This window comes from Dromiciops gliroides, chromosome 2 (genome assembly GCF_019393635.1).
Source record: "Dromiciops gliroides isolate mDroGli1 chromosome 2, mDroGli1.pri, whole genome shotgun sequence".
Classification (NCBI taxonomy): domain Eukaryota; kingdom Metazoa; phylum Chordata; class Mammalia; order Microbiotheria; family Microbiotheriidae; genus Dromiciops; species Dromiciops gliroides.
In genome coordinates, this window is record NC_057862.1 from 150149548 (window position 1) to 150169322 (window position 19775).

The 19775-nt window shown below is 37.7% G+C and overlaps 2 protein-coding genes and 1 non-coding gene across 9 annotated transcripts in view; 1 reads left to right on the plus strand and 2 right to left on the minus strand.

Annotated features, from left to right (window-relative positions):
- The window catches only part of DIS3L (DIS3 like exosome 3'-5' exoribonuclease), a 42738-nt gene extending 38805 nt beyond the window's left edge, over positions 1-3933 (plus strand). For both annotated transcript variants that reach the window (XM_043989344.1, XM_043989345.1), the window contains 3 exons: positions 2286-2431; positions 3336-3510; positions 3598-3933. In XM_043989344.1, the coding sequence (XP_043845279.1) occupies positions 2286-2431; positions 3336-3510; positions 3598-3909 (633 nt within the window). In that variant the 3' untranslated portion in view covers positions 3910-3933. The remainder of the gene's footprint in view (positions 1-2285; positions 2432-3335; positions 3511-3597) is intronic.
- Positions 3934-7636: 3703 nt separating this feature from the next.
- On the minus strand, positions 7637-19536 carry TIPIN (TIMELESS interacting protein). Of its 6 annotated transcripts, none has more exons than XM_043980017.1 (8): positions 19431-19536; positions 17998-18135; positions 17569-17653; positions 17293-17368; positions 15548-15670; positions 14800-14863; positions 10729-10935; positions 7638-8248 (listed from the first exon to the last, which is right to left on the minus strand). In XM_043980017.1, the coding sequence occupies exons 2-8, from the start codon at positions 18128-18130 to the stop codon at positions 8073-8075; spliced, it is 864 nt and encodes a 287-aa protein (XP_043835952.1). In that variant the 5' UTR covers positions 18131-18135; positions 19431-19536; the 3' UTR covers positions 7638-8072. The 6 variants fall into 6 exon arrangements, with proteins under 6 accessions (XP_043835954.1, XP_043835952.1, XP_043835949.1 ...); XM_043980014.1 differs by having other exon boundaries at positions 19349-19508; XM_043980015.1 differs by having other exon boundaries at positions 19406-19499.
- Positions 13869-14004, minus strand: LOC122745111. The gene has a single exon (XR_006355400.1).
- Positions 19537-19775: the final 239 nt, after the last annotated feature.

Genomic DNA, 19775 nt, shown 5'->3' on the forward strand with positions numbered 1-19775 from the left:
CCCCACCCCACTCCCAAAAATTCACAAAACTAAGTATGTAAGAAATTCAGATTTATCCAACTTTCAATTCATGGTTTTCATAAATTTGTAACTTTCATACTTCTGAAGTTATTAAAGCTTAAAACTGAACTAGGACTTTTGGGGCACCCAGGATTGGTTTTCTAATGGCCATACTGCAATAAATCAATTAAGTTTGGTCCAGTGGAAAGATCACTGGCTTTGGAGTCAAAGGACCTGAGTTCAACTACCACCTCTCACATTTATTGCTTTTGTGACCTTAGTCAAGTCATTTAACCACTCTAGGCCTTAATTTCCTCATCTGTAAAAAGAAGGAGTTAGACTAGATGACTTTTTCTTAAAGTGAAAATTTTTTTATTTTTTTCCAATTACATCTAATAACAAGTTTTAATATCCTTTTTTAAAAAAATGAATTCCAAATTCTCACCCCTCCTTGATAAGGCAAGCAATTTGATTAAAATTATATGTGTGCTGGGGCGGCTAGGTGTCGCAGTGGATAGAGCACCGGCCCTGGAGTCAGGAGTACCTGAGTTCAAATCTGGCCTCAGACACTTAACACTTACTAGCTGTGTGACCCTGGGCAAGTCACTTAACCCTAATTGCCTCACTAAAAAAAAAAAATTCAAAAAAAATTATATGTGTGCATTCATGCAAGACATATTTCCATATTAGCCATGTTTTAAAAGATAACAGACCCAAAAAAAAGGGCAAGAAAAAGAAAGTTTAAAAAAGAGTATGAGTGCAGATTGAAGCAGACTTTTAAAAATTTTATTAGATGACTTCTAAAGTTCCATCCAGCCCCCTCACTTGGATTGGTACTGGAGAATCTTGACTACTATAAACACAATATTATATCCCACTTAGTGGGCTTCCTCTTTTAATTCCCTGGACAAGAACTGGCTCCTTCGATCGTATGGGTGGAATATGCTTCCAATTCCAAGGCAGCATTATTATAAATGAAGGGACTCTTTCTTGGTTAACTAAGACAGGACTATAAAAGTTTGTAGAGATAGACTGGGAGGCTAAGTTAGATCTACCAACTGCTCTGACACACAAGATCATCCTGGGGATCCCTAAGGTTTGGGGCAGCAGAATGAAAAAGAGGGGTGGTTGTGGAGGAGGCACCCGTCTAAGGACAAGAGTTCAGTAAAATCCAGTAACAACTTGGTAAAGGAAGACGAAAAACAGTAAACTGTTTCCTTCCCAGAAATCCCCTAACGTCTAGCATAAAATCTATCTAGAAATGACAACTTTCATCTAAGTTTGGACATTGTTTCTGGGAGAGAATAATGCATTGTGGAAAGGAAAGAGTAATTACAGCTGGAACCTAGTAGTTCAGGTGCCAAACTCCCCTAACCCCCTTCCTCAGAAGTCTTAAGGAATAACAACTTGCAGAAGTAGACTGGAAGTTTTAAAACTTCTGCGTTTGTTTTTTTCTTGTTTTTATTCCCGCCACCCCCCATTATGTTCCAGAAGCAGCTAAGCTAAATGGAAGAATTCATTTGATGTTAGTTTTGTGATTGTGGCTCTTTATATAAAGTAAGATGGGAACATTCACTTAGCATATTTAACAAACCAAGTGAAGAATAAAGATTCAATCTGAGTACCAGGGCTAGCCTGTAGAGATTTGTTGAAAGATAGTATTAACCTCAAGTTTAGGTTGGAATTTGGTACACAAGACATCGATTGAACCTCCTTTTTAAGTAATATGCCTGCCTACTGTAGAATTCAGGTAAAGAACTTTATGGATTTGAATGGTTAAATGATACTGAATTCTGTCAGTGTATGGCAGGTATTTGTAAGGATCATATAAACTTTATAACCATATTAAACTATACACTTGTCAGCTATTTACTCTACTTGTTAAAGTGATCCATCTTAGAAAACAATTTTTTTTCTCCTTAGACTAACTTGCATTATCATGATAACTGAATTAGTTTAATTAGGCACTATTTACTAATATTTAGTGTATTTTCTAGGTGTTCAGTACTAATACTAATGTGGATTAATTAGAGAAACATCTTTTCATTGTTTAGTGTTTCTGATTCATGTCTTTGGGGGGGGCAACTGGGGCCAAGTGACTTGCCCAGGGTCACACAGACAGCAAGTGTCAAATGTCTGAGGCTGGATTTGAACTCAGGTCCTCCTGAATCCAGGGCCAGTGTTCTATCCACTGAGCCACCTAGCTGCCCCTCTGATTCGTTTTTTTTTTTTTTTCCTGATTCGTTTTTAAAAGCTTGCTTTGGGGATTGTCCTTATTTTCACAGGCAGCCCAGCATGCCCAAAAACAGTCTACAGAACTTTTCCAGTGTATGTATTTCAAAGACAAAGACCCCGAAATTGAGGAGCGCTGTATAGCAGATGGTGTCATTTATTCAATTAGAACAAATGGTGTGCTCGTATTTATACCAAGGTAAGTTATAGTCACCAAAATATTAATACAGAATTTTATTTAAAATAAAGTCTAGAGGATCAGTATTCAGTACTCCTAAATTTATTTCAGGCTGACATTGTGATTTGCCCAAAGTCCGGGGGTGTGCTGGAATTAGCTCTTACCAGAGCTGATAAAATTTTCAGTATGAGCATTTACACCTCAGAAATTGGCAAACACTACAAATCAGGGTTTGATTTATTGTTTTGTAATTATCTAGGCCTAAGCAAAGTGGGGGTGAATGGGTGGAGGGAGAAAATGTTAATAATGCAAATTAAGCTAAAAAATGTAGTGTATTTACACGCCCCCCCCCCAGTTAAATATTTACCTTCACACCTACCAAGGTCATACGGGAAGTGGTAAAAACTATTCCATGTGTATTCCATGCACAAAAGGTACTCTTTTAAAACAAAGGATTTTAGGGGCAGCTAGGTGGCGCAGTGGATAGAGCACCGGCCCTGGAGTCAGGAGTACCTGAGTTCAAATCTGACCTCAGACACTTAACATTTACTAGCTGTGTGACCTTGGGTAAGTCACTTAACCCCAACTGCCTCACCAAAAAAAAAGAAAGAAAGGATTTTAGATCAGACACATCCAGTGAAGCCCATGGACTGCATGTGGCTCCCAAGTGTGACCTGAACCAGATTAAAATGAAATTAGTATTGAATGTTAAGATTCAATATTAATATTAAAATACAACAGAATATAAATAATATTGATGTATGATTTTCTAAGTCATTATGCAGCTCAGTGGGATCCTTCTATATGGCTTAGTGGCCTCCATTTCAATTTGAGTTTAATAGCATTCGGATAAGCTCCTTGATCTGAAGCCTTGCCTACTTACAATATGGCACCTCCGAATTTGTATTCTCCATCTCTAATCCAGGTTTGGGATTAAAGGTGCTGCCTACCTGAAGAATAAAGATGGCTTAGTGATCTCATGCTATCAGGATGGATGTTCTGAATGGAAACCTGGATCACTTCAACGATTTCAAAACAAAATCACTTCTACCACAGCAGGAGGAGAATCAGTTACATTTAGCTTATTTGATCATGTAACAGTAAGTTCAGTTCCATTTCAGGTGGTGTTTAATGAAAAGAGCAGAGAAGGCAATAATATAACATGGCCTTTTCTTCTTTTTTGATAGGTAAGGATATCTGTGCAGGCATCTCGTTGTCATGCTGACACAATCAGGCTTGAAATCATCAGCAACAAACCATACAAAATATCAGAGACGGAACTTTCTCAACAGAATTCCCTTTTAATGAAAAATGAGCTAGTGAAAGAAGTAACCAGGTCTGTTGAAGAAGCTCAGCTTGCCCAAGAAGAAGCCAAAGTCAAAATCATTCAGGAAGAATATCAGGAATATTGCCAAACAAAAGGGACTAGCCTGTACACACTTCTAGAGGAAATAAGGGACTTAGCTCTTCTGGACTTGTCATCTAATTATGGAATGTAAAATACACTTTGTTATTCCATCTAAGGAGTTTTGCCTCACAAATTTTTTTATGCTTTTCTTGGAATATATAATTATTTTACACAGATGGCATTATTGATTATTCTAGTTAGGATTAGGTAAATATTGTAGTTTAGGTGTTCTATTATTTATAGAGTAGTCTGAGAAACAAAGTTTAAATTAGGATTTCTTAACCTTTTTTGTCATAGACCACGTGTGGCATTCTGGTAAAGTCCATAAATTCCTTCTCAGAAAAAGGCTTTTAAGTAAAAATACATAGGGGAGGGAACAACTAGGTGGCACAGTAAATAAAGCACCGGCCCTAGATTCAGGAGGACCTGAGTTCAAGTCCAGTCTCTAACACTTGACACTTGACACTTACTAGCTGTGTGACCCTGGGCAAGTAAGTCTCTGTTAAGGGCTAAAATTCTAGCTAAACTGTCTAAAATATCTAATGAGTGGTTGCCAATAAATTATAAGCTTTAGCAAGAGTTAGACTTTTAAGCATTTATTAAGGGGAATAAGAATTTGGTAAAGAGAGAGAAAGGCCTAGATTCCTATCTATTAAAGGGAGAGCACATTTCTAGCTCCGCTCTCCACCAGAGTCCAAAGGACAGAGCGTGAGACCGAGCGCCAGTCTCTTCCTTCCTCCTCCCACTAGCTCGCGTCACTTCCTGACGCCAAAGAAAAGACTCCTGGTCTTGCCCTCAAAGACCTTCGCTTCATGGGTGGAACTCTTCTACAGTAAGTCTCCAGCAGGTGGCGTCATTCCAATCGTTACATCACTTAACCCTCACTGCCCTGCTCCCCCCAAAAAAAACCCATAGGGGATTACAAAGGAAATAAATTATATTGAAATAATTATCTACCCATCCACCTAGGTCTATATCTATTTATATTGTTTAAACAAGTTCATGGACCCTAGGTAAAGAACCCTCCAGTCAGTATGAGTCTGAATCAGAACAGAAATTTAGGTCTTCCTGACTCAGAGGCTAACTTTTTCCCACTATACCACCAGCTACCTCTCAAATACTCTTTGCATATACAAATTAGTTATTTTTATTAGTCACCTGAATTTGCACTGAGTAGAAATGGATGAAAAATAATGAACACATAGAAAATGATAGCTCTAAAGGCCAAATTATTCACCAAGTTTTTAGAACCTATCAGTATCAATTTCCTTTGTCCTGACTCACTACCCATCTCTTTCATTATTTTTATAATTCTTCCAAAAATATCTTCTTAGAGCAGAAAGAATAAAATCTTATCTTTTGTACAAGAATGGTTAGTTCTTAATATTTTAGCCAAATTGGGGTCAGAATCTATGAACAGGGAGGCAGCTAGGTGGCACATTGGATAAAGCACAGTCACTGGATTCAGAAGGACCTGAGTTCAAATGCAGCCTCAGACACTTGACAATAGCTGTGTGACCCTAGGCAAGTCACTTAACCCTCATTGCCCTGCCTCCCCCCCCCACCCCCCAAAAAAGCAGAATCTGTGAATGGAATAACACACGGGGGCTCATAAGTATTATTTAAGTATCAAGTATTACATGTGAGCTGGTTGCTGCCACATTTGTTCTTCCAGCAGATACTAAGTTGAAGACACTATAGAGGACACAGAAAAACATTAAATGCAATCAGTCAAGAGTTTATGGAAGAATATTCACAAATAACTAATCTATAACTTGACTCACAGACTAATCAGTGTGGGGGATATTTTAGAATTTAAATGTGTCTTAATTGGACCAAACCCCCATATAGGAATCATTTGAACTCAGTTTATACCTTAACCAGATAAAATATTTAATCAGAATTTAAAAGTTAGCAAATTCACAAAATTAAGTACTTCAATTTCCTAGAAGGGATTTTTATGAGGGTGGACACAGTGGATAGAGCACCAGGCCTGATATCAGGAAGACTTGAGTTCAAAACTAACTTTGGGGGTAGCTAGATGGTACAGTGGATAGAGCACTGGCCCTGGATTCAAGAGGACCTGAGTTCAAATGTGGCCTCAGACACTTGACACTAGCTGTGTGACCCTGCACAAGTCACTTAACCCCAATTGCCTCACCAAAAAAAAAAAGTTTGGGGCAGCTAGGTGGCGCAGTGGATAAAGCACCAGCCCTGGATTCAAGACTCCCTGAGTTCAAATCCAGCCTCAGACACTTGACACAAACTAGCTGTGTGACCCTGGGCAAGTCACTTAACCCTTATTGCCCTGCAAAAAAAAAAAAACAAACTTTGGACACTTACTAGCTATGTGACCCTGAACGAGTCACTTAACCCTGTTTGCCTCAGTTTCCTTATCTGTAAAATTATCTGAGAAGGAAATGATAAACCATTCCAGTATCTTTGCCAAGAAAACCCTAAATGGGCTCACAAAGATTTGGACGTGACTGAAAAACAAACAGGACCCTCATTTTATCAATGAAGAACTAAGATTCAGAGGTTTTTCACTTAGCCCAGATCAAGTAGGTAATGGATGATAGAACTAGAATTCATCCTCAGCCAGGTCTGGTTTCCAAATCCAGCACTCTAAAGACACAACACAGATATTCCAGGGTTTAGTTTCACTCCAAGTGCCCTCCAAGAGAAAGGAGGGAAAACCTAGGGAATGATACTGAGACTTGAAATATCTTTCAAAAGAACCAGTTTTGCATATGTACCCAATACCTGACAACTAGTTGGTAATGTGGAGAAAGATAGTGAATCTGGAAGAACTGGGTTCAAGTCTTAAATGTAAAAACTCTTGACTAGGTCACCCTGAGCAAGTCACTTTTCAGCCTCAAGCAACTTTAAAGACTATGAACTATAGAACTGATGGGGGAGCTTTCTAGAACGATGAAAATCACAGGCTCTAATTTGGGGACAGCCAGGTAAAAACTAGGAATGACTAGAGGTGTCACAGGAAGGAGATTGATTCCTAAGGTGTTATTTCTACTACTCACTTATGCTCAGCAATAGGCCGTTTTGTGCTATCCTTTTTCCTATATTAGAATGCATATTGAGATGGAATGACCTGGGACCTCAAGGGAGAAATTGTCAGATGAACATACTCCATTATATCAATATGTGAAAATGAAATGGTTATTCCCCTCATGAATTAGAAATTACCAAGAATGGTTTGTTTCTTGGCTAAGAAATGCTGAGGAAGCAGAATTTACCCAGAATCAGAGGTTAACAAAATGGCTACTACAGAAGGCCTAGGGGCTGAGATGTTAACAAAAAGACTGAAATGGCTAATGAAGAAGGGATCAGGTGCTTAGGGAAATAAATGAAGACCACAACAGTGTTTTAAAAATTAGTGATCTAATTAATAAGACTGTAGCTGGAGTACAATTTGAGAATTATAAATTATGGAGATACATGTTTCAGCTGAAAATGTGGTAGTGCTTATGAGTGACTGAAGCAAGAATAGAAATGAAGGTCACTGTAGGTCAAAGAATTTTAAGTACAAATTATCAGATAAACCATTGAGATTAATTCACTGAAGACAAATCTGAAGTTTGGATGCCAAGCAGTGTTGTCTCATGTATTTGTGTGGCATACATATAAATGCCAACATAACATTTCTATGTGGCCATTTGAATGTTAAGAGTCCCATTAATTATCCCCCCCAAAAAAAAATCACCCATATATGCAAACTAATGTAAAGAATTATTTTTATATTCACTAAAATGTTGCTCTCTTCTGTAAAAGAACTTTTATTGTTTTACCCCCCAAAAAATAGACATTAGTGTACAATCATTTTTATATTTTAAAATATTAAGCACTTTTTATTAAAACATAGGACCCTTAAATTGTATACTAGCAGCAGAAGTTACCTAATTGTCAAAAGATCTGTTTGTATAAAAAGATAAGTGGAAGCAACTATGGCAGCTATGACAATTTAGGCTAATAGAAATAAATAAATGGGACAAATATAAACAAGTGGGGCAGATCTTTTCAAAAGCTTCTAATAAGGTTAACAACTTAAATGTTTTCAGCCACTGTGGAAAAAAATGCAACAAATCTCCACTTGTTAAATTGGAGGAAAAGCATCTATTTAAGACTATTTTTTAGTCTTAACTGAGGCTAATCCATATTTCTGAATGAGGCAACCCACAGTTGGCACTTAAGTGCTCTTAAACACAAAGATGTGTTGTCTAGTCATTGTTGCATATTTTAAATGGCTTCATCTACTCCTGAGTTTTGTAAGTCATCATCTCTATTTGAAGTACTGGCAGCACTGTCTGAGATTTCTAGATTTTCTTCATTTAATTCATGTAAGTTCTCTTCTTGAGCTTCATTTGTACTATCCTTTTCAGATGCCTGTGTCCTGGGCACGATGACTGAAAAATCTGGAAAAAAGCATCATCATCCACTGTTATTTTAACCTGATTGTCTCATTTTATAAACACATACAAGATCTAACAATTATCACTAAGAACAAAATATTTTATTAATGTAAACATAGTTCCATCAAAACAGTCCAAAAGGATCTTTGGATTTTTCAATCTTTCTTTAAGGACTGAGGGTAGAAGAAACCCTAACCTCAAAACTCTTGGATTTGTCCAAAAGTGGAAAGAAGTAGCAAGTTTCTATTCAATGGAAGTCTTGAAGAGGAGATTAAAGCTGTAAGGGGTGTTGAATTGAATGAACTCTAAGATTCCTTTCAGATGCAACATTCAAGGGGCAGCTAGGTGGTGCAGTGGATAGAGCACCAGCCCTGGATTCAGGAGGACCTGAGTTCAAATCCGGCCTCAGACACTTGACACTTACTAGCTGTGTGACCCTGGGCAAGTCACTTAACTCCAATTGCCTCACCAAAATAAACAAACAAAACAGAAGCAATATTCAAAATCAGAATAAAGGAATTCATTTTGAATCACTAGACAATTATAGCACTGAATGTTACATGTATTTGATTATAAGTTAAAAGGTAGTTATATGTAGAACAAAGTCTTTTCTGTTAGAAATATTTTAAGGTATGTGTGCATGCACACTCACTCATGTGCTCAACTATTTGCCAAGCTATAATAATTATCTCCCATCACTTTGCTGTTTTGGAATAGATCAAGGCTAGGAGAGTAAGGCAGATGGAAACAGAAGCCACCACACATTGGCTCTATTCTATATAGTTCCTCTCCCTAAAAATTGCTTTCAATATATTCAACCAGTGTAAACAAATATTTTAATGATATGTAACTTGATCATTAATTGAAAAAGCCTGGAGTAACTTCATGATTCTATCAAATGAAAAGTCATGTTCTGTTCAAGTGTCCGAGGGAAAACCTCTATTTCTCATACTGCCATAACATTGGTATTTTCACTGCTTACATTAACCATGGAACCACAGAAAGAGCTCTGAATTTAAAGTCAGAAGACCTGGGATTGAATCTCAGCTCTGCAACTTTACTACACATATGACTTCAGATAAATGTATTTATCTGAGCCTGGGTATCATTCTGGATCCCTGTACAGCCTCTTCCAACTCTAGATCTATCATCCAAATCATACTTTTTCACTTAGAAGGGGGAAAAAAAAAGAGACAAGAAGCCAAAAAGGGCATCTAAGTAGTCAAAAAAGATTTTCAAAGTATTAAATTTATACTAAAGAGTGAGAATTTCATAGGCTTTTCGTTCATAGTCAATTTATACAAAATTCTAACACACTTATTGAGTCAGAGAAAAGGAAAGCTGGAAAACAGTTATGGATATGCATGTTGACAGCTGACAACATTAAGGGCAAAAAAGTGCCAACAAAGGCAAAAAAACCCAATAAACTTAAAATCAGAATCCAGAGTTTAAAAAAAGCACAGGAGTCTGGGACCCTAAAGGAAAGGCAAAGAGCTCTCCAGCCCTTCACTAGGTCTGAAGGCATCACTGCAGTATTCAGTACAATAACTCTCATTCATGGGCTGGCCCTGAGTCACCAAGAAAAAGCTAAATTGGTTTTTTAATTTTTTTATTTTTTAGTGAGGCAATTGGAGTTAAGTGACTTGCCCAGGGTCACACAGCCAGTAAGTGTTAAGTGTCTGAGGCCGGATTTGAACTCAGGTCCTCCTGACTCCAGGGCTGGTGCTCTATCCACTGCACCATCTAGCTGCCCTGAAAAAGCTAAATTGTTATGAGGGGCAGCTAGATGGTGCAGTGGATAGAGCACCAGCCCTGGAGTCAGGAGGACCTGAGTTCAAATCCGGCCTCAGACACTTAACACTTACTGGCTGTGTGACCCTGGGCAAGTCACTTAACTCCAATTGCCTCACTAAATAAAAAAAAATAAAAATAAAAATTGTTATGAGAACAATATCTTATCTTTCAGGCTGTTTCATTTTTATCTTTGGATCCTCAGTATCTAGTATACCTCTTAGTTCATAAGTGCTTGATAAGTGCTTGTTGAATGAACAAAATTTTTCAAAGATTTCCATCCAAAATGGCCAAAATTTTAAACAGCTTTTGTGTATAAATGGCATAAATCCATTCTCTCCAGCACTAAAATTGTGAGGCTTCCAAGCAGTCCAACTAAGTCAAAGTTTTACTGTCTTTTAAAACTGAACCAGGGGCAGCTAGGTGGTGCAAGTGGATAGAGCACCGGCCCTGGAGTCAGGAGTACCTGAGTCCAAATCCGGCCTCAGACACTTAACACTTACTAGCTGTGTGACCCTGGGCAAGTCACTTAACCCCAATTGCCTCACTTTAAAAAAAAAAAAGAAAAAACTGAACCTTTATCACCTTTTCTTAGATTTATTATTTTGGGGGCACAGAAAGAACTTAGGTTAAGCATTTCTAACGTGTCCTTGGTATGTTAGTGGCAACACATATAACAATTTATAATTTACCATTTTCTTGGGACTGACTGCTATTTAACAGTTTTGCCTGTCTCCTTTCCAAAGCTAGTTGTTTGTTCTTCTCAATTCTTTGCTGTTGTTCCTCTGTTAAACTTATGTTTGACTGAGAAGAAAATATTTCTTTATCAACTGGATTCGCAAACAAGGAATCGAAGTCTGTGGTACTTGCATCTAGTCCGTTACCTTCTGCCTTATCACCTAAATTAAAAACAAAAATAAATCAATACAAGTATCCTAATTGTATTAATGACTTATTTAAGAACAAAACGAGTCCCTGAATGAAAGCTAGCTTAAAAGTTGACTAAAAACAGTAATTCTCCTGTTCAGGATAGAATGCATTCCCAACAAGTTTCAGGTTGCTGATTATATATAGACTTGAAGGTTCTGTAATTTCATTGGCATAGCTACTCTCTCCATTTACTCAGATTAAAATCTCTCTATGACGTTGGGCTATTGTAGCCAAAAAATTCATTTACCATGAGACGATACTTATTAAGTTAAGTGAGTTCTCAGAACAGTCATAAAGACATACAGTTGATCACTAGACCATCACTCAAAGTCTTTGAAACTCCAAGTGGCCTGCCAGAGATTTCAGCCCTCTTTTCCTCTCCTAAGCCAAATTGTCAGCTTTCAAGAACACAAAATCAGGTCAAGAATCTCAAGGGTGGTAATAAAAACAATAAGTACCAAATCTCAAACTGCAATACAAAGTAGTAATCATTAAAATGTTTCATTACTGATCTAAAAAGAAAATGTCAGTAAGTATAACAGCTTAGGGATACAACATATGGAAGAAAATAAACACAACAGCATAGTGTTTGATAAACCAGACAATCAGTTTACTGGGAAGACTCACTATATAACAAAAATTTCTGGGAAAACTGGACAGCAATAGGCCAGAAATTAGGTTTAGACCAACATTTCACATCACACACCAAAATAAGCTGTAAACAAGTGACAGAGAAGAACACACAAGATAAAATGGTCAATTTTAAGTATATAAAATTTTAAAGGTTTTGCAGAAACAAATCTAATGCAGTAAAAATTAGAAGGGAGGGCAGCTAGGTGGCGCAGTGGATAGAGCACCGGCCCTGGAGTCAGGAATACCTGAGTTCAAATCCGGCCTCAGACACTTAACACACACTTACTAGCTGTGTGACCCTGGTCAAGTCACTTAACCCCAATTGCCTCACTAAAAAAAAAAAAAAATAGAAGGGAAACTGCGAAATAACTTTTGCAGCAAGTTTCTCTGATAAAGGTCTAATATCCAAGATATATATGGAACTGATTCAAACTTAAGAGCCATTCATTCTCCAACAGATAAATGGTCTAAGGATATAAACAAGCAATATTTTCCAAAGGAAAAACAAAATCTAAGTTATTAACAAGCATATGAAAAAATGCTCTAAATAACTGAATGAGAGAAATACAAATTCAAGAAACTGAGGGTTTCCCACTTCCCACTTTTCAGACTGGAAAAGAAAAAAAAGAGAAGAAAATGAAAAATGTTGGAGAAGTGACAGGAAAATGGGTAATATTTTGCTAGAGCTAGGAATTAGTCCAGCCATTATGGAAAGAAAATTAGAACTATGCCAAGAAATTTACCAACCTGTATGTACTCTCTTTTTTTTTGTTTTGTTTTGTTTTTTTGGGTTTTTTTAGAGAGGCAATTGGGGTTAAGTGACTTGTCCAGGGTCACACAGCTAGTAAGTGTTGAGTGTCTGAGGCCAGATTTGAATTCAGGTCCTCCTGACTCCAGGGCCGGTGCTCTATCCACTGCGCCACCTAGCCGCCCCTGTATGTACTCTTTTAACAGTACTCCATTAGTAGGACTATATATACTTCAAAGAGGAAAAGGATACATATTAACGAATGTTTGGAGTAGCTCTTTTCAGAATAACAAAAAACTGGAATCTAAAGGAGTATCCTCTTATTAACGGTTAGACAAATTGGGGTACGTATATAAATGTAAGGGTATATTTCTGTCTCATAAGAATGATGAGGAGGGCAGCTAGGTGGCACAGAGGATAAAGCACCAGCCCTGGATTCAGGAGGACCCAAGTTCAAACCCAGCCTGAGACACTTGACACTTACTAGCTGTGTGACCCTGGGCAAGTCACTTAACCCTCACTGACCCACAAAAAAACAAATAACAACAACAACAAAAAAAACCCCAAGAATGATGAGGCACAGGTTTCAGAAGAAACAAACAAGCTGAGTGAAATAAGCAGAACTAGGGGAATCATTTTTATAATAACATTATAGAGAAAAACAAACGTGAAATTTAGAATTTGAATCATTGCTATGATAAACCATGAATCCAAAAGCAGATGAAACACAACACCTCTTGACACAGAGGTTATAAACTTAAAATGCAGATACAACTTTTAAGATATGACTAATGTGATAATTTGTTTTGCTAGTCTATGCTGCTATGTTTTAGGAGCTTTTGAGTTTGCTCAAAGAGGAGGAAGTAATAGGTGGGACAGATGAATTTTTTAAAGCGTAATTTAAAAATGAAAATAATTTAAAAAAAAGACACAAGGTATGGGGCAGCTAGGTGGTGCAGTGGATAAAGCACTGGCCCTGGATTCAGGAGGACCTGAGTTCAAATATGGCCTCAGACACTTGACACTTACTAGCTGTGTGACCCTGGGCAAATCACTTAACCCCAATTGCCTTACCAAAAAAAACAAAAACAAAAACAAAAAAACCAAAAAAAACCCCACAAGGTTATCTTCACAGTAAAATGAGGCATCAAAGGCCTTTTCTTTAAGGGAAGAATGCTAATTGAGATTATTTGCCAACCAAAAAAGCATTTTTAAAAGACTTTAAAGTCAAATAGCTACACTGACTAAAAAGGTTAAGGTAAAGACTAAAAATGAGCAAAAATCCTTAAATTCCAGAGTCCTGATTCTCTTTATTAAGCGTTCCTTTTAGGAATTCACTAACTATTCCATCCCTTACACAAATGAAGTTCCACTGTATGCCACATATCTTGGTAAGAAATTCAGTTCTGGTATTGTGTTTAATTATTCTGACACTTAAAATCAACTTACAAATGACCTTGGGGAATTCGTGTTTTTCCACCTTGTTTCTTAGAAGCAATACAAATATGTTGAAAAGAGAGAGATGTGTGGAACCATCGCACAGGAAATCTGATAACTAGACAGACCCTGTCGGCAGGAACCACGTGTTGATATATGTGACTGACTATGTGGTTACACTGAGTGACTAACAAATGTAACCAATACCAAGTACAGTCACTTTGATCTTGTTGCGGTTCTGCCACCAGAATAACCATGGGGAAGTCATTTAGCCTTCCTGGGCTTCAATTTCTTCTCCTTTAAAATAAGGGGATGGGGCAGCTAGATGGCACAGTGGATAGAGCATCAGCCCTGGAGTCAGCAGTACCTGAGTTCAAATCCAGCCTCAGATACTTGACACTTACTAGCTGTGTGATCCTGGGCAAGTCACTTAACCCCAATTGCCTCAAAAAATATATAAATAAATAAAATAAGGGGCTGAATTAGATGTCCTCAAGTCCCGTCATGATCTTATGCTTGGCTCTAAACTGCGTAAAAGGCAAACTATTTCATCATCAGCTCTTTCTACTCGATCTTCCCAGAAGTACCTTTTTAAGATTCAGTCACTAGGATATGGACATCAATACTTCTTATCCTGACATCCTTTTACTCACTTGTTAAACTTGACTAAATCATGAGTTAACTTACAGTGTGTACATCAACTAAAGTCTCTAAAGATCTTTTAATATCTTCTGCAAAATGGCACTCCAACCAACTCCTCAAGGAAGGACACAACAGATTTTCCATAAGCACCTTATTGAGCTAGTTCACCACATTCTGAAATTAACAGCAATTTTAATTTACTAGGATATTTTAACTTGACTCCTTACTTGTTAAATTGTCATTTTTTGCTTTAAAGACGAATATCCATTATTTGCTCAAAAAATAAAAACCCTCAATCCTATAGAACATGTTCTAAAAATAAAATGAGTGTATAAAAATTTATCTCTGAACTGTAACTATCATCATTACTTACCATCATTACTAATAAAATCCTCATGTATAATAGGAAGATCAAGTCGAATTCGTTTTAAACAGGTCTGAAATTAAGAAGGCAGTACATTTTTACACTATCACCGAAAATTTAAGTGTAGTGGAAAAAACAGTAACTCCTTAAAGTTGAACACAGTTCATTTTCTTCTAAGTTTCAGAGGGTAACATTTTATTTCTTCTATTATTCTATATTAACATTATGGATTATTTTCTTCTCTACTAGGCTTAGCCAATTCAAAATACAGAATAAAAATAGTAGGTCTGCTGTGCTTAAAAAAAAGAGTTTCAAAACAATGTTTCTATAGTCTTCCACTAAAGTACTATGATAGTTCATATTTGTATGAAGATTATACTGGAATTCTTGAAGGTTATATCAGTAGAGTGCAAGCTCTGGACCCAGGAAGAGTATGTAGAAAGTCTATTATATGAGGGTTGCCCTAATTAATTTTGGAAAGGTTTCTCAGAGCACTAAATATCAGTTAGGTGAAGTTTTGAGCACAAAAAATTCATTAAAGGCAAAGAAGGGATTACAATTTGTTTTTGTGGAAGAATCCTTGAAGTTCCTAAAATAGTTCTTAAGTGTTCACAAGTACAGTAATTACAGATACCTTCTTAAATCACTTCGTTTAATTTTAAAAGGCACTCATAAAATATCATTTCTTCCCTCCATTAAGTCTATGCTTCTACTATATGGAATTGAGAAGGATACCTATATCATAGTTAATACTCACCTGAACTTCTTTCTTATTTCCCAAATGTTCTACTCTACCAATAAAATCCTCAAATTGCAGTTTAGGAAATAACCTGTGTGCCCAATGCTCCATGTGTCTGATTAATGTCTTCAAATCTTCAGGCTAGAATATGAAAATAAAAATGCTAAATAGAAGTTTCTTCCAAACATTTGACTATATCAGCAGATTTCAGAATAAGGAGTGTTGCCAAAGACACTGGTGTCATTTAGTATTTTTCATAATGGAGACGCTTTTAAAACTAGTCAGTAAGGAGTTACTAAATCTAAAAGAACACAGACTATCAATTCACGTAAGGAAAAAATAATTATTTCAGATAGATATTCTAATAGGCATTTTCAAAAAAAAACTTTGAATTTATTAGCTTAAAAAATATTTTGGATATAGTTTTATATAGGCCAGGGAAAATCCACAAATAAAATTTATTCTGCTACAGCAGTTACACGTGGATATAAAAACCATATAGGTATGTATAATTATATAAATGTTTATGGCAATGAAACCCTTGGCAATAACTACATATGGTCAGAATAATCAGAAAGCATTCAAGACACAAGATTTTGAGGGTTAAAAAAAGGCATATTCAAAATTCTTAAGAGGAAAAGTCAAGAAACCGTGGCAAGACTGTATCTACTGCAAAGACTCTGAGAAGGGCTTTAGCTACAGTTTAATCAAGGGACTCCTAACTTGGGGGGGAAGGGGGGTCGGATCCATGAACTTTAAAAAATGTTTAAAATAGTATGCCAATGTATTTGACTTCCTCTGTAATTTAATTTTATACATTTAAAAATTATATTGGGGGCAGTTAGGTGGCGCAATGGATAGAGCACCGGCGAGTCAGGAGTACCTGAGTTCAAATCCGGCCTCAGACACATAACACTTACTAGCTGTGTGACCCTGGGCAAGTGACTTAACCCCAATTGCCTCACTAAAAAACAAAAACAAAAAATGATATTGATATTAATAGGCTTCACCAACATGCCAAAAAGATCCATGATACAAAGGCTTAATTCATCTTCCTAGGCCCTTTAAATATCCGTATTCTGTGTTTTCGCTAAGGGATTAGGACTTCTTCCTACTCAAACCTTACTAGTTTCTTCATGCTTGAATATGAATTGGCATAAAGGACTTGCTGAACAAAACTAACACCATCATGTTAGCTTATTAACAATGAATAACAGTGGGGCAGCTAGGTGGCGCAGTGGATAGAGCACTGGCCCTGGAGTCAGCAGGACCTAAGTTCGCGGTCTGGCCTCAGACACTTAACACTTACTAGCTGTGTGACCCTGGGCAAGTCACTTAACCCCAATTGCCTCACTAAAAAAAAACAAAAAAACAAAACAATGAATAACAGTTATAATTAATTTGCAGACTTCATTGTAAAGTATTTCGTTTTCCATTTAATATTTTATAACAAGGACTAACCTTAAAGCAAAAAGTCAAGAAATAAAGTTCTAGCAATGGCTCACCATATAATCTTGAGTAATTTAACCTGTCTCTCAATCTATAAAATAAAGATTATAATAACCTTCCTAACTGAATCAAAGTGGCATAGAAAGTCTGTAAAGTACTCTGGGCTTCTCAGGAAAATAACTGGTATGCTATGGTCCATGGGGTCATGAAGAGTTGGACAAAACTGAATAGGAAAATAATGCTATTTGGATTCAAGATGTTAACAATAATAAAAATATAATAAAGGCAAGTATATCAAAATTGCTGTTTCTTACCTCATGGCCTTTACCTTTGAATTTTACTTTATCAAACACATGTCTTAATGCTGGAAGTCCTCTTTCTGAAATTAATCTGTGAAATTATAATTATGTGCTGTGAATATCACTAAGGTAAAAAGTATTTGCGTGGTAAACACGGAAAATTATTTAATGAATCGAAAATTTCTCTTTCAGACCAAGCAAGTTAAAATTTGATCAGTAAAATGAAACAATGTATCCAAAATCACTCTAATAAACACAAAGTGTAAAATAATCAAAGAAAGTAGGAAATACCTCTGAGCATCTAATTTTGGCAAATTCCTTTTTACAGTTTTCTTTGTAACCACAGGCAAATCTCCCATCTGATCCTTCCTTGTATCTGAATGAAGATAAGGCCATTTAAAATTATTTCTGTCATTAAAAGATAATGTAGAATGCAGTATTTAACAGAAGTTAATATCTTAAAATAAGAACTTATATGTTGATAGTTTCACTCATATCCACTGTACTTATCTGTTGAAGTTGGGTATACGTTCCCTAAAAATGAGAACATCCACTTTATCCCACTGAAGTGTTCTCTAGCTTTGTTGGGAGTCCAATTGTACTTTGGTTTTGAGAGGATGTCACCAAATAGCTTATTCTCAAATAAGCATTGTTGATAGTGATATAACAGCATTATTTACATGATTACTTAGGCATTTTTTGGAACCACTCCTTTCTAACCTGTGATGGGCTCATTTTCTCCAACATCATCCCTTTCTGGAGAGGATGGAGGTGGAAAAGGTTGAAAAGCTTCATCTTCTACCGCCTCATAATCAGGAAGGTCCAAGAAATTGTTCTCCTCTGGTTCCATCATTCCTGCTAGGAAATGGGGATGAGAGAAGTAAAGGTAATTTAAAATATCAAAACTCTTCCTCCTAAATAGCCATTTTTCATCTGGTACATATCTTCTCCCTAATCCTTATCAGGATAACCATGTTTTATGATTCAAATGTAGAAGTGGCATAAAATGCTAGACTTGTTATGTCAGAAGACCTGGGATCAAATTCAGCTTCTGACACTTATTTGCCAGGTATCCCTGAGTTAGTCACATTGCTATTTTTTTCTTTTGGACATGACAAATTAACAACTGTGATTATACATGTTTGTAATAAGGGTTTTGCTTTTCTTTTTCTGCAGGGGAGAAGGGATGAGAAAAGAAGAGGGGGCTGTTTATTGAAAAAATTAAATTTAAAAAAATGTTTCAACAAAGACAATTTACTACATGGTGCCAGTGCTTGCCTTGGACTACCTTATAAACAAGGGAATACATGGTGCCAGTGCTTGCCTTGGACTACCTTATAAACAAGGGAAGCATGCATTTACAAGATGACAATAAGAGGGATGAGACCTGTGATTTCATTAGTTATTGGTAGCTTAACTCCCTGGATTATGGCAGGTGGTGACTTTGAAGTTATGTGACTTGTCCAGGGTCACAGAGTCAGGAATATCTTGACTTCCAGTTCTATAACCACTCACTCTATAGTGCCTTTCAGAAAAATTACACAAAATAAAGATTGTCCCTTTCTGAAGCACTTTAAAGTTTACAATGGTAGAAGTAGATAAATTAAAACGGAGAAGGGCAGGTGGTCTGGCCCTAGTTTTGTGAGAAAGGTTTGAAGTCACTTCATCGTGCTTCCTATGGGTCCCGTTACTTTCCCTCCTTAGGCCTTCCTAGTATATCCCCCGAGAAAAGAGACATCCACGGGGGTTATCGGTCTAAGAATTGCATGGTAGGGTCTTTATTTCAGAAAGACTAAAAGCTCGCGGTGGTCCCTCCCAGATTCTGGGTGGAGGATGGGCATATCCATTGACAACCCACTCCTCCATAGACGCCGGACTGCGAGGGAAACCGAGGAAAGGAGAATGAGTCACCCCGCACGCCGCCAGAGGAAGGGGGAAGCCAGCTCCTTGTTTCCCACCTCCGACCCTGCCTCCGCGCCGGGCCCAGCCCCGGCGGAACCACAAGCAGGTGCTCAGCCGCGACCCTCGCCGCCCCCAACTCCTTCGGGGGCGCCCGCTGCATGGTCCTCACCCCAGGGGGCCCCTTCGTTCCCTGCAGCTCCGTCGCCTCGGCTCCGGGAGCCCTCACCATCGCCTGCCCGCTCAGCCCTCACCGAGGATCAGCGAGACCGCCACCAGATACAGAAAGCCGACTACCGCGCGTCCCGCGCCTGACTTCCTCTCGCGAGAGCTTGCCGCGCACAGGCGCGGAGAAGCAGGGATTCCCACTTCGGCCCCGCCCCTAGCTTTGCCATTTGGCGCCATTTGGCCATTGGGCGGAGCCTCGCCCAGGTCCTCCCGGAAGAGCCCCCTCCTTTCAATGACTTCACTTCCGCTGGCCCTGAGACTAGGAAAAGTGAAAGATGGGTTTAGGACTACTTATATCTGCAAAAGCCTTTAGCGAATATCTAGGATGTGAGGCCAATCCCTTAATTTTGCAGATAGGAAAACTGAGGCCC

What these genes read in the sequence shown, in the direction of transcription:
- TIPIN (XM_043980017.1), bottom strand. Translation starts at nt 18,130, where the DNA reads ATGATGGAACCAGAGGAGAACAATTTCTTGGACCTTCCTGATTATGAG. An exon ending in AGAAAATGAGCCCATCACAG is followed by an intron (nt 17,654 to 17,997) that starts GTTAGAAAGGAG and finishes ATCTTCATTCAG; the next exon opens with ATACAAGGAAGGATCAGATG. An exon ending in CAGTCAGTCCCAAGAAAATG is followed by an intron (nt 8,249 to 10,728) that starts GTAAATTATAAA and finishes GCTTTTTTCCAG; the next exon opens with ATTTTTCAGTCATCGTGCCC.